The sequence below is a fragment of the Staurois parvus genome, unplaced genomic scaffold, assembly GCF_062004578.1.
Source record: "Staurois parvus isolate SC_StPar_1 unplaced genomic scaffold, SC_StPar_1.0 ptg000589l, whole genome shotgun sequence".
Taxonomy (NCBI): domain Eukaryota; kingdom Metazoa; phylum Chordata; class Amphibia; order Anura; family Ranidae; genus Staurois; species Staurois parvus.
The window spans coordinates 3,967,229-3,979,792 of record NW_028318385.1 but is presented as its reverse complement, the minus strand read 5'-3'; the positions used below and the strand labels follow the sequence as shown (position 1 = coordinate 3,979,792).

At 40.5% G+C, this 12,564-nt stretch overlaps 1 protein-coding gene across 2 annotated transcripts in view; it reads left to right on the top strand.

The window, feature by feature from the left end:
* TTC28 (tetratricopeptide repeat domain 28) overlaps nt 1-12,564 on the top strand; it is a 670,967-nt gene that overhangs the window by 618,378 nt on the left and 40,025 nt on the right. For both annotated transcript variants that reach the window (XM_089692516.1, XM_089692515.1), the window contains exon 14: nt 12,382-12,561. In XM_089692516.1, coding sequence (XP_089548642.1) covers nt 12,382-12,561 — 180 coding nt within the window. The remainder of the gene's footprint in view (nt 1-12,381; nt 12,562-12,564) is intronic.

The window sequence follows — 12,564 nt, the reverse complement described above, 5'->3', positions numbered from 1 at the left end:
GTGTCCTTTGCTGTCATCATCTAAGCAACACTTTCACTGACTGCGTCTTTAAGAAGTGCACAGCATAGAACATAAAACATCACCAAAAATTAAATCAAATCCCATTTCATCCCTCAAGCAGAAAAAAAAAACTTCATTTGTAAAGCTTCCAACATCTAAATGAGAGCAAATATATATGTATGACTGTAGGTTATCAGCTAAAAAATAATTTATGTCTCTTGTGGTTATTGAGGAGACAAGGAAAAATAAATGAAGACAATACAAGCCAAGGGTTTTACATAATTCTCACAAAAGACCTCAGTATGTATATAGGCATAGTGCCCTGGGCCCCTGACTGAGTCCATCTGAGTTTAGTTTTTTGCCAAACAGTAATTTTGTTAATTCTCTAAAACTGTTGAGCTGGTCATATCGTTTTTTGTTTGTGATAAAAACAGATAATGAATCTTCAAACATGAAGAAAAAGAGAGCAAGCGAGTTTAGTTGCACATGTGACATAGGTCTTCCCTAGACAAATTTGTGGTCCTGAGGTCACAGCATGACTGGGTGTTTCAAGCAGATTGAAAATATTATTGCTTTGAAAGAAAATTGTGCTGAAATAGATTTTTTTAAGGTTGCTATTGAGTATTTGGATAGACAGTTGTGGGCAGGGCTTATTCACCCTGTACATGGGGGTACCTCTTCTTGTGAACGTGCTTACTAATGCCCGGGACCAGACGGGGCCACATTCATATGTGAAAGTCATCATTTTGGCAGCAACCTGGCTTAGAGGTGAGCTGCTCACCTTGTGCATCTGTATAGCCCCCTGCAACTTCCTTATGTAAGACTCTTCATCCCATATCACTGCACACCTCATCTTCCAGAATGTATCATTTAGGAGGGGCATCACTGAGCCTTTGTCCCACTCCATCAGTCCAGCATTACTCTGCCACCTCACTCCCAGTGACAGAATGGGGTCCCACTGTGCACTAAGTGCAGACCTCGTGCATGCACTAGATTAACTCCTTCAGCTCTCCGTACCACTGGCTAGGTTCATGGGGTCTCTGTACCATGGGTTCAGTCCCAATTTGAGGAACCGACCACTAGAGAGGGAGTCAGAGTACCAACCCTCTCCCTACCGGAGGACCTGTCACCCACGCCTGGTACCACTTTTCACTGTCTGGCTGCTATTACATTCCCACCAGTTCGTGGTTACCTATAACAATCATTCTGTTCTTACACTTCATTCTGTGTGTGCTTTACAGACCCTGTTCTTTCAATACGCCATGTGCCTTCATGCATCTCTTTGAATAACTTCAGACCAGGCTTGAAGCAAGTGATAAACTTTACTGGAAGTCTTAAGCAATATAGTCCAACATTGCAAAATCACACTTTCTTCCTAACTAATTAATTCCGGTGCATACCTTCTCCATAGTAGAGATCCAGAAGTGATAGTGTCCTGGTTAGGGAGTCCCCATCAGTGTGCCCCAAATGCTGCTAGCAATTACATCTGTTGGCTTGACCTCCACATTCTTCTTATACAGGGTGGCTCTCTCAAGCCAAGATTCCCCCTGTTTATTTACAGCACAGGGTGGAGGGCAGAGCCCAGGAAAACACAGGGTTAGCCTAGCCCCTTCCCACTTAGCCTACAAAACTTAAACTTCCTTAAGCCCAACACTTGTAAGCATCTCCTTACACACTGGTATTCTAACGGCCTATTCTGATGAGCTTTTGTTCATATCGGATTTTTTCAGGGTTTTCCATTCAGATATGGATAGATCTATGGGAATGCAAAACTTCAGAAGGTTAGGAGGAGGCCAGTTGCAGGTCAGATGAACTTAAATAAATAAATTTTGAATGATCTCAAAAGTATCCCAAACTTATATCAAACTGAGGCCACCAACACAAGTTCAAAGTACATCAACAAATTCAGAACATAAAGTGTGACACCCTTTCTTTGTAGTGACTGCATTAGGGAAAGGAGAGAATTTGGTATACTGGTGGCCCAATCTGGTCATTGAATTCCAGGAAAGATGTACGAGGGAGTAAGGAACGTTCACTTTGTTTAGCAAATAAGGTGGAGCTGCATTTACTTTAATCCAGTCGTGTACAATGTAAAATTGTGTATTTCAAGTGAACATAACTTTATTTTGTTCACTAAGTGAGCATTCAACATGTGCTTTACTAAGTGACATTCTCTTAAGTGAGGGCATCGGTCTGCCTGACCTGGTACTATACTATATAGTCTTACATCTATCCAGTGTAGTGTCCTGTTGTGCTTTGCCACAGACCAAAATATATGCACACATTGAACAGGACACTTCCCTGGTTGCATTTTCCGTCCTTCCTTGGGTTCCGATTGGTTCCTGTGTCTGTTCATTCCTGAAACATAGTAAACTGTCTTTATAGTGCTTCAGTTTGTGAATGAACCAGAAACCACTCAGCACAGAGCGCTTGCTATTCATTCACTGCCCAGTGCAGCTGAGGCTGCAGAGAAAGGAATTGAGGAATTTATATCCTTATTTCCTTCCTCTTACTCAAAAGTGAGACATTAGGGGTCTGTTTAGACCCCAGGGCTGTTAAAAAAATTAAAAAAATTTCTAAAAAAGTAAAATAAAATTCTAAAAAAAGTAAACATTTTTTAATAAATAATTTTAGAAAAATGAAAGGCTCGTTCACATGTGCTTTGCTCTCTGAAAAAATTATATTTGGATCACTCTTCAGAGAGCAGTTGACAGGCAGTGAGGAGTTACATCGTCTCCTCACCGCTTGTTTTAACCCCTCACTAGCACAGCAGCACTTTCAGAGTAGTGCTAGTCACCTGAATGGGCCTTGTTCAACAGGGGTAACATTTTTGCCATGGCATAGCATCGCAGCAGTAGCATGTGCACACCCCTAGACACTGCCTCCATTGTTAAAGGTGGTAGCAGTTGGTGGTAAAAGCACAGCTCAAACATTGGGGTTTTATCACCCCCCCCCCACACACACACACCTCATGTGTGAATGAGCTCTAAGGATTCCTGTTACTCTAAAGGGCTGTACATGTGCACTCTCATGCCTGTCAAATTATGACCCGCGTCTATGCTCGTACAGCTGCTGCATGCCCATAGCGTTACATAGGCTGACTGCACACAGCTCCAGGTAGCTCCAAACCACTGTACAGGCCACAGCACCCATGCAAATGAGCCCCAAGACTTAATTCGCATTTATTAACTCAATACAATTTTATCTTTTAAATTTAGGAGGTCTTCTAATAATAATTTTAGTGTATTTATAGCGAAAATATACTTTAATATTTTTGAGGTGGGGGGCTGTCAGGTAGGCTGTATGGGGCCCCATAATTTCTAACAGCAGCCCTGACCACAACAACCGAGTTCATAAGCGTGCACATGGGCCAGGTGTGCCTAGGCACACCCTGATTACCAGGGTTGCCTACCGTCTGGGGGGCTGGCTGAGTTAGTCCAAACTGAGTGTCTGTGGCACTCTCTCTCACACAGACGGGGAGAGGAGAGAGGGCCCGATCTGCTCCTTTTCCTCCTGCTGCTACCTTTCTATGTCTGCCCAAACGCTAATCTATGGCGTGCTGTGTCTCAGAAACAAATGTGTGGGCGGGAAATTTGAAGCCCAGCAATTGGAAGATGGTGGATGAAAGGTGCCAATACCTGACCCTCCATTCTCAGGTAAGTGAGCTCACCATCCACTGTCTGTGACTGAAGTCTCCCTCCCTTCTCTCTCCTGCCTCAGAGTGAGTGAGTACAGTACGATAATGGGGACTCAGATGTAAGGAGTGCTCTGCAGACTCTGATGTAAGGGGGGCTTTGGGAACCCTGATTTGAGGGGGAATGTTAGGATCTCTAATGTAAGTGGGGGCTTTGGTGAGCAGAAACCCCCTTACATTGGAGTTCCCCTTTACACCAGGGTCCACAGCATTCTACCTTAAAAACACAAATTCCCATATGTAAAGTGTTTGGGTTTGGCGTGAAGAAAAAGTGTCAACCCTATGTATTTCACCATTATAAATAGCTGTTTTTCTTCAGTCAGGCTATAAGTTAACCTGTCATGCAACTGGGACAGTTCATCTTTTGGCAAAACTTGCTTTTTTATTTTTTCCATAGATTGGGGAAAGGTCAGACCCTTTGTCAAGTTGCTGCCTAACCACTGCTAATAAAACTCACATTTTTATTTTTAACTGTTACTTCTCAACTTATCATTTTACTCAAGGTTGCTTCAGCAAAGAAAGTGTTAGAAATACATTTTACGAAAGTGTGTGCCTCAGATGTTATTATTACCCAGTGCTCCCTTTGATAAAATTCCTATGGGAAAACCAACACTGAGAATTGATGGTGTTGAAGGCAACCTAAGATAGATCTAAGACCACAGTATCACATTCTTTAGTCAGCAAAATATTCTCTGTTGGAGTTAATTAGATTTTAAATTATTCACAAGGACATTGTAGGATGCAGGTCACTCTGTTACAAGTTGTTTGAAAACTAGAAAAAAAAAAGAGCAGCACTGAAGGATTTTCATTAGGTGGTGCGGGTCATTGAAAGTACAGTAGCAGTAAAAAAAAAAAAAAGAAGACAAATTAAAATAAAATTTCTGATGTTCCTCTGTATGTTTCAAGATTTTGTCTGAAAAAAAAAACCTTAGTCTGGTGAGGCCACAAAGATCTATTAATACATGACAGATTTTGATCACGTTCTCCCATTGTCCTGCAAATGCACAGGACTCCCCCTCTAAAGCAGCTTGTTTCAACCAGGGATCTGTGGAATCCTTGGGGATTGCTAGGGGTTTATTGATCAATGAACAATTTCTGGCTCTCAGATAGGTAACCACTGACATCAATGATCTTTTAAGCTCTCTATAGGAGAGTTATTGTTCCCCCTGAACACTATGTTCTCACTGTTCACCAATGTTAGATGCATTCTTTCCACTGACCATCAGTGTAATGGGGCCCTTCCCCCACTGACCACCAGTGTAAAGGGTCCTTCTCCCAGTGATCACAAATGTAACAGGGCCCTTCCTCTACTTACCACCAATGTAAGAGGGCACTACACAGATTACCAATTTAAGGATGCACTATACTGACAACTAACTACCAGCGTAAATGGGTCCTTCTCCACTGATCACCAATGTACATTGTAAAAGGGTACTACACTGCCAAACACCAACACAACCAATGTAAGGTACCATTTTACCGACCACTTATGTAAGGATGCACCATGATGACCGCTAGTATAAGTGAACACTATACTGACCACCAATGTAAAAAGCACTATACTGGCTACCAATGCAAGGGAGCATTTTGCTTACCACTAGTGTAAGGGGGCCCTCTCCTAATGACCATAAAAGTAAGAGGGTCCCCCTTCCACTGACCACCAATGTATGGAGACGCTACGCTGACCACCAGTGTAAGGAAGCACCACACTGACAACTAATGTAAAATGGCACTACACTGACCACTAATGTAAGGGGACACTATACTTACCACCAATGTAAGGGGATCCTTCTCCACTGAACAGCAATGTGAGGAAACACTACAATTTTGATTGTGTGTGTTTCCTTTTTGCCCATTTATTTATTATTTATTTCATTTCCAAATACTATGATCCTATGTAGCCTGGCTGATGGTGCTGTTCAGCAGATTTTTCCTTCCCTGGCCGTTGGTGGAAATCTTGACAGGAAGAGAGGAGGTGGTGATTGATGGGCTTTTTAGCTATGAAGAGTGCAGAGAGAGACAGGGGGGAGAGAGAGAGAGAGACCGAGAAGAGAGCCGCAAGGGGCTGCTGTGCAGGAGACTGCTGTGTGGGCAGAGCAAGCTGGTAGGTGGAAAGACTGAGTGCTACATACCATGGCTGTGTGTGGAACAGAAGAACCACGAGGGGAACCAGGCTGCAGAGAGTACTGTTGTGCTAAGAGGGAGGACAGTGTTGTAATGTAAGTCAAAGGAGCTTTCTGGACATGAATCACAGGTGCAAGCTTCAGAATGTGGTGTGACCACTAACCTTGGGGAAGATGTCTATACAGTATCAGTAGTGAGAGGCCTTTTGGCCACCTGTACATGTGCTAAGCTTGCCTGCTGTTGCTGAATGTTGCTGCCACCAGGAGAATCTGCCCAGAACACTTTGGGGGTGTTTGCTTGTGGATTACAAATACTCACCCTTTAGGTGTGAGCAAGAATATAAGAGCCTCGCCATCTGTAGACTTCAAATTTGTTCCTCCACTGGCAAGTGGTGTAGATAAGATACAACACCTTGCTATTGGCATTCTTTATTAATGGTGGTTTCTCATGACTGTTTTTGCTGTTTAATTTGATCAATCTGTTCCTTTTATTTAACTTTGTGTGTTCTGGTCAGGCCCTCCACAGGCTATTTATGGGAACAAAGCATACTAGTGTGACTGCGCTGGTTATCACCTTGGTGTCCTATAACATGTCAAAGTTACTGTGATCAGATATGTGCTACCATTGTTCTCTTGTCCTGGCCCTATTTAAACCCATTGCATTGTTACTGGTGTGTCAGTAAGTGTCAGGTTCAGGTCAGGAGAGGTCTCCACTGGGGGGCAAAAGAAGGACCCAGCATCTTTGGGAGTCAGAGCTACACATATAAAACAACATAGAGTGCCAAATATGCAAACTATACCACATTCCCAATTATTTAATTGTTAATTTACTGTAGGGTGAGGTATATAAATTATTAGCAGGGGTTTCTTGAGACCTGAAAGTTATTTCAAGGGTTCCAACATGTTAAAAGGGTTGAGAAAGACAGCTTTAAAGCTACTGTGAATAATTAATATGCAAAACCAGTTAGAGAAAATTTGTCACCTGCAGATTAATGTTTTGCACACACAGCAAGTCAGCAATTAGAATGACATATTTCTGCCTCTTGTAAGTTTCTGCATCAATGTTTTAATGTTGTAACAATTTCACTCTGAGCATGGCCATACTGAAAAATTCTCTGCAGCTTTTAAGCACAGAGAAACACATCCAAGTAGCCACCATCCTCTTTTTTTTCATGTAACAGCCATCAATGGTAATATGTATCAGTATGAGTTTACAAAAAGGGGAACTTGCCACCAATTTTCATCACACTGTCCCCCAAGCCCCACAATTGCCAGATCCGCATTCGCCAGACACTGACCAACACATTTCATACACTAATTTCAGTTACTGAAACTGTGTGCTCATAGGAACTTTCCCTTAAGCTTTTTAATCTCTAATGAGTGTAAGGAATAGAGGAAGCTGCACTACTTGAAAATGACTTAAACTTTAGTGTTTCTGCTGTGAACTTTGAGAATAAATTGTTCCACAATACCTACAGCTACAGATGGCAGCGAAGGTTTGTTTTAAAGCTTATTTATTGCTTATTCTGAATATGGTAACACTTAAATGTCCATAATCTGGACACAAGAAGACAAAATAAATCTATAGCTCCCATCTGTCCCAAATTTGGAGGGGCTATCTCTTTTGAAGTAAAGTGCATCTGTACCTCTTTCCTCCTCAATTGTCCCTCATTTTAGTTTTAATGTATGTACCTATAGAAAAAATGCACTATTTATCTATCGAAAAAAGTGTTTACAGTGCTAAACCTTTCATCCAATTATGATATTATTGCATTTTTAAATTTTAAAAGCCAGTATAAAGGAATAGTAGTTAAACCTGAAGTCACCTTTCCATTCTCTTGTTTATTGGTCTATACAGCCGAACAGTACAAACATAAGCAGACTACATGCTGCCTCTAAAGCCTCTAGCACACAGATGTAATAATTTACTGATGTTTGTATTTAGGATCTTGTTGACAGAAAGATCCTAAGTCAGATGTGTCCATAAACCTGGGTTCATATATGTGTGGTACGGCATATCGCATGTGTTTCGCACACGAACCGCACCGCGTTCCTGTGCAAATCACATGCAAATTCTGTGCGGTGCAATTTGAGCCATACATTTTGTATGGCTCAAAGTGCACCGCATCCGCACCAAAAAGGTGCAGGACCCTTTTTTTGGTCCGCGCTAGAATCAAATTGCATCGGTATTCACACCCATGCAATCCGATTCTGCACATCGCACCACATTTTGCGGACCGCTTTTTTAGCTTAACATACACACCCGCAGCGGTTCACATGAACAGGGAGCGATTCTGATGCGGTGCAGAATTCGCTCAGAAACCGCTGCGAATTCCGCACCACGTCAGTGTGAACCCGGGCTTAAGATGTTGTGTATACACATGTATAGGCACGTAAAAGTGCTTATGCTTATGCACTCAATAAATACTTCTTCCTTTGCAGTTCTGCATTATAGACAGGTATACATGAGTATGCATATAAACTACGCTTGAATTTTAAAATTTTCTATTTTTTTAAACTGATCTGTACTCATTGCTTTATTACTGATGTTTATGCAGCTGTGTGTATTGTTCCATAGACAATAATGCACCTGTATTCAGATCAGTAATAAAGTGGCATTTTTTACTTGTGTGTGCAAGAGGCCTAATAGTGCATTCTAGTAATGCCCCAAGAGGCAGAGCTAGTACAAAAGGCATTGTCGTCCAGGTGTGCCCAATGCAGCATGTTGTCAGATAATTTAATTCTGTGTATTCTTTTCTGAAGCAAGTATGATTTACAATAAACAATAGCATACTCTTTTACTATTTGCAAGGTAAATAACTAGAAGGCTCCATACACACTGGTTTAGAAGAACGCCAATGCTCTTGGCAGGAAAAAAAACACTAATTTTGAGAATTTTGTGTACTAGTGTTTAGGAATGTTTAGCAGCATTTAGGAACATTTCGTGTTTTTTTCTGCCAAAAAAACTTTCTCAAATTGAAAAACTAGACTACCTAATGTGCATGCACACATAGGATAACATTAGTTGCTTCTATTGGCAAAACACTAAACTCCTCTAGGAGCAGAGTTTTTTTTAAGCTGGTATGCATGGAGATGAAAGATGCATTTTATAATAAAGCAAAAAAAAAATAATTCACCTGTACAAATATTTAATTAATGCCCAAACTGTCTATAATGCAGTCTGAATCTGATTGCTATTCACCACTTTGTATCTGTGTTATGTTTTTACTATTGCAGAAAAAAAAGAAAGCCAACATGATGGACATATTTATTTATGTATAAACATTTCAGTTATTTAATATGTATTATGCAGGTCAGCAATACATGCTTTTTTGATATATGTTACTGTCAGATGTTGCCCCTATTTGCTTTGTAATGCTGTGCATGTTTGTCTTATCAGCTCTCTTGTGTACTATAATACTATAAATCTACTCCCCCCCCCCCTACATTAGTATGTACGGTTATATAATTTGTAAAGAGCGTAGGTATTTTTTCCCTCTGCTGCATAAATATTAATATATTTGCATGGTCTGATTTTAAGGAATTTATTTTACCTAATGACTGTAAATGGGATGAAAATGCAAATGCTCTTTGTTATTCCATTTGCGCAGCTCTTGCATGCCGCCTCCGTAAAGCACAAGAGCAAACCTCAGGGGTTTCTTCTAAATTGGAACTCTGGGTAGGCACTTGTCACTATGACTTACAGTAGCTGCTAAAAGTTACCTGGAGCTAATGCTTTGAGAGCACTAAGTCAAACGTAATATAGAAGGAAAATATTTCTGGAGAACACTTCCCAGTAGTGGGAAGATACTTCTTGTCAGCTCATACTGTGCAAGGAGAGGAAAGATTGAGCAAATGCTGGTAAATTTAGCTTCAGAGAACGGAAGCAAGTTCACCGTGGGCTTTGGTCTATGGATGCCTCCCTAAAGGAATCATTGGTTTTTGTAAACAATTTGTCAGAATGGAGTGAAGAGGTTTCTCATGAAGTCTCCTGAGGCTGCTTAATGTCACCATGCCTGACCCTAAATCTCTTTCTCTAGCACATTCGCCAATGTAAGCTAGAGATGCAAAATGAGCACAAGTAGGATATTCCAGTAAATTATGTACATTTCTTGGGAACACATCAGCACCGCTCTAAATATGATGTGTTAGGCTATCATGCCATGATTATGTATGACACTATGTGCCAGTGATTCTCAGCTTGGAGTGGGTTTAAAATATCCAGCAAAACACTATATATTGTAAAGAATAAACAATGAAATGCTAATACACTTCTGGAATTGAGGTTATTGTTTTCCAAATGGTCACGTTTAGAAAAGACCAGCTATTTTTAAGGGGGACACCATCATTCGTTTATTTTATTTTTTTTTAACCTTCAACACTAAAGGGAATCTCGTATTTATTTGGTTGTGTTCAAGACTAAAATAATAATAATAATATATAGTATAATATTTTTACTAAGGAAATATGAAAGGTTGCATATGCATAGTGATATGAGTAGTGACTGTCATGTACATCAGTGACATGTGGCAAATAATGATGTGGTAGAAAACCTGGAGTTGCTATTCGATCATTCCACATCTGCAGCCATTAAAGTGGTTTTAAATCTCGGATGTGAAATATGAAGAAAGCATATCCTTCTATAGTATGTGCTTTAAGAGCACCAAGTGTCATTTCTGTCTGCTGCTTTGTTCCTCTGCTATCAGCATTAAACACTTCTGACAAGTTTTCCTGACACTAAGGGGTTTATTTACTAAAGCTGGAGAGTCCAAAATCAGACTCCCTTCTGCATAGAAACCAATCAGCTTCCAGGTTTCATTGCCAAAGCTTCATTGAACAAGCTGAGGTTAGAAGCTGATTGGTTTCTATGCAGAAGGGAGTCTGATTTTGGACTCTCCAGCTTTAGTAAATAAACCCCTAAGGTTCCATGTACACTGCAGCTGATAAACTCACGTTTAGGAGCTTTTCTGCGTTTTTTTTTTCAGCAGCCCCTGAACTCTCCATAATGTTTTCCTATGTGTCCATGTACACATAGTCGTTTACAGACAGTTGAGTTTAGAATCGTTTTTTTGAACGCACCAAACTTGCGTTCTGGAGTAGATTTTATCAGCATTGCAAACACCAAATGCTTGTAAACGCGGCTAACCTCGTTCATAAGTGTTTGCATTTGGAAATTTTTTTTAACTCTTCCATTTCCAGATGCTGTCCAGAGCCTTTTTTCATCATGAATAATGCATGTAAAGTGTTTTCCCGGTACTCAAATGGACCTAGTACACCATACTTTGAAAGAAAATATGTTAGACACTGCTGCAATAATTTCTGCACAGAAATGAGCTGGAACACATCCAAACACCACAAAAAAAAAGACAGCTAATCTCAACAAATACTGCTCTCTCTGCTTCTGCTCTCTCTATTTCTCTCAAAATGTCTGAAATAGTACATTTTTTACCATTTTTCAGTGCATTCTGGGCATTTTGGAAGGTCTCCTGAGGGTATCTTTAAAAAACACTTCTAAACGCAAACGCGCATAAACGCAGTATGCAAACGTGGCTAAACAGATGTTTTTTAACCTACATTTTCCAGCAGTCAGTTTCCATCGTTCAGAAGTGTCCTGTGTATATGGAGCCTTAGAGAAAAATGGTGACAGGGGAGGGAGCTACAGCAGATTGACAGCCTCAGCTCTGTTCCTGTGAGCTGTGTGGAGGGGGGGTGTCTCTTCCCTCCAATCAGCTCTCAGAGCTCTCCTCACTGAGCTCTACAGAGTATTATTGTTATTATACAGTATTTATAAGCGCCAATAGTTAGCTCAGCGCTGTACATTACAATATGATTTCAGCTCTCCACCCCCTTTTTTGTGAACTCTCAGACAAGCTTTATAAATTCATAACTTTAAATGACTGTAGAGAAGGGAAGACTGTAGCTAGACAGGTGCAACTTATGTAGGAGGGTTTGTTTAATCTCTGTGTATCACCTGAGGCAAGTCACTTCACTGGGTATTTGTAAGGGTTTACAACCACTTTAAAGGATAAGTTCACATTTACAAAAAAAATGAAATGCACATTTTTTTTTTTTTGCAGGTAAAAAAATATGCATTTATGATTTTGTCTTGTTAGGAGACTGTAAAGCATTGTACCCACAAGCAGCAAGTTGTGGGTGTAATGACATGGTACTGCCATCTTGTCTGTGTAGCTGTCTGTCCATGCAAACTATCCAGAGTGCTCACTAGCTCCCTGGTAGTTTTCACAATCACAGACAACTGTGCTTGATTTACTGAAATTTTCTAAATTCAGTTTGTTTAATTAAGCTTTGATATTAAAACCTGGAAGCTGATTAGTTACTATGCAGAGCTGCACCAGAGTTTGCACCCTCCAGTTTTAGTAAATGAACCCCACTGTGAATGAATGATGAAGCCAGGTGGGGGAAATGAGTGTAACATGTATGTTACAAAATGTGAACTTATCCTTTAAGCCCACAAGGTAGGATTCAACATAATGAGTGAACTAATAATAAACCATTTACAGATAAAACTTTACAGTGAATATTTTCATTTTTATTTCCTTTAAGGGATTAATGCATTCGAGTGGTCCAGTGGGCAGACATCGCCAACTAGTGCTGGTCTTGGAAGGAGAACTTTACCTCATCCCATTTGCTCTGCTAAAGGGTAGCTCATCCAACGAGTATCTTTATGAACGCTTCAGTCTGATTGCTGTTCCCTCCATCCGATCTCTGAACATAAATTCGAAGGTA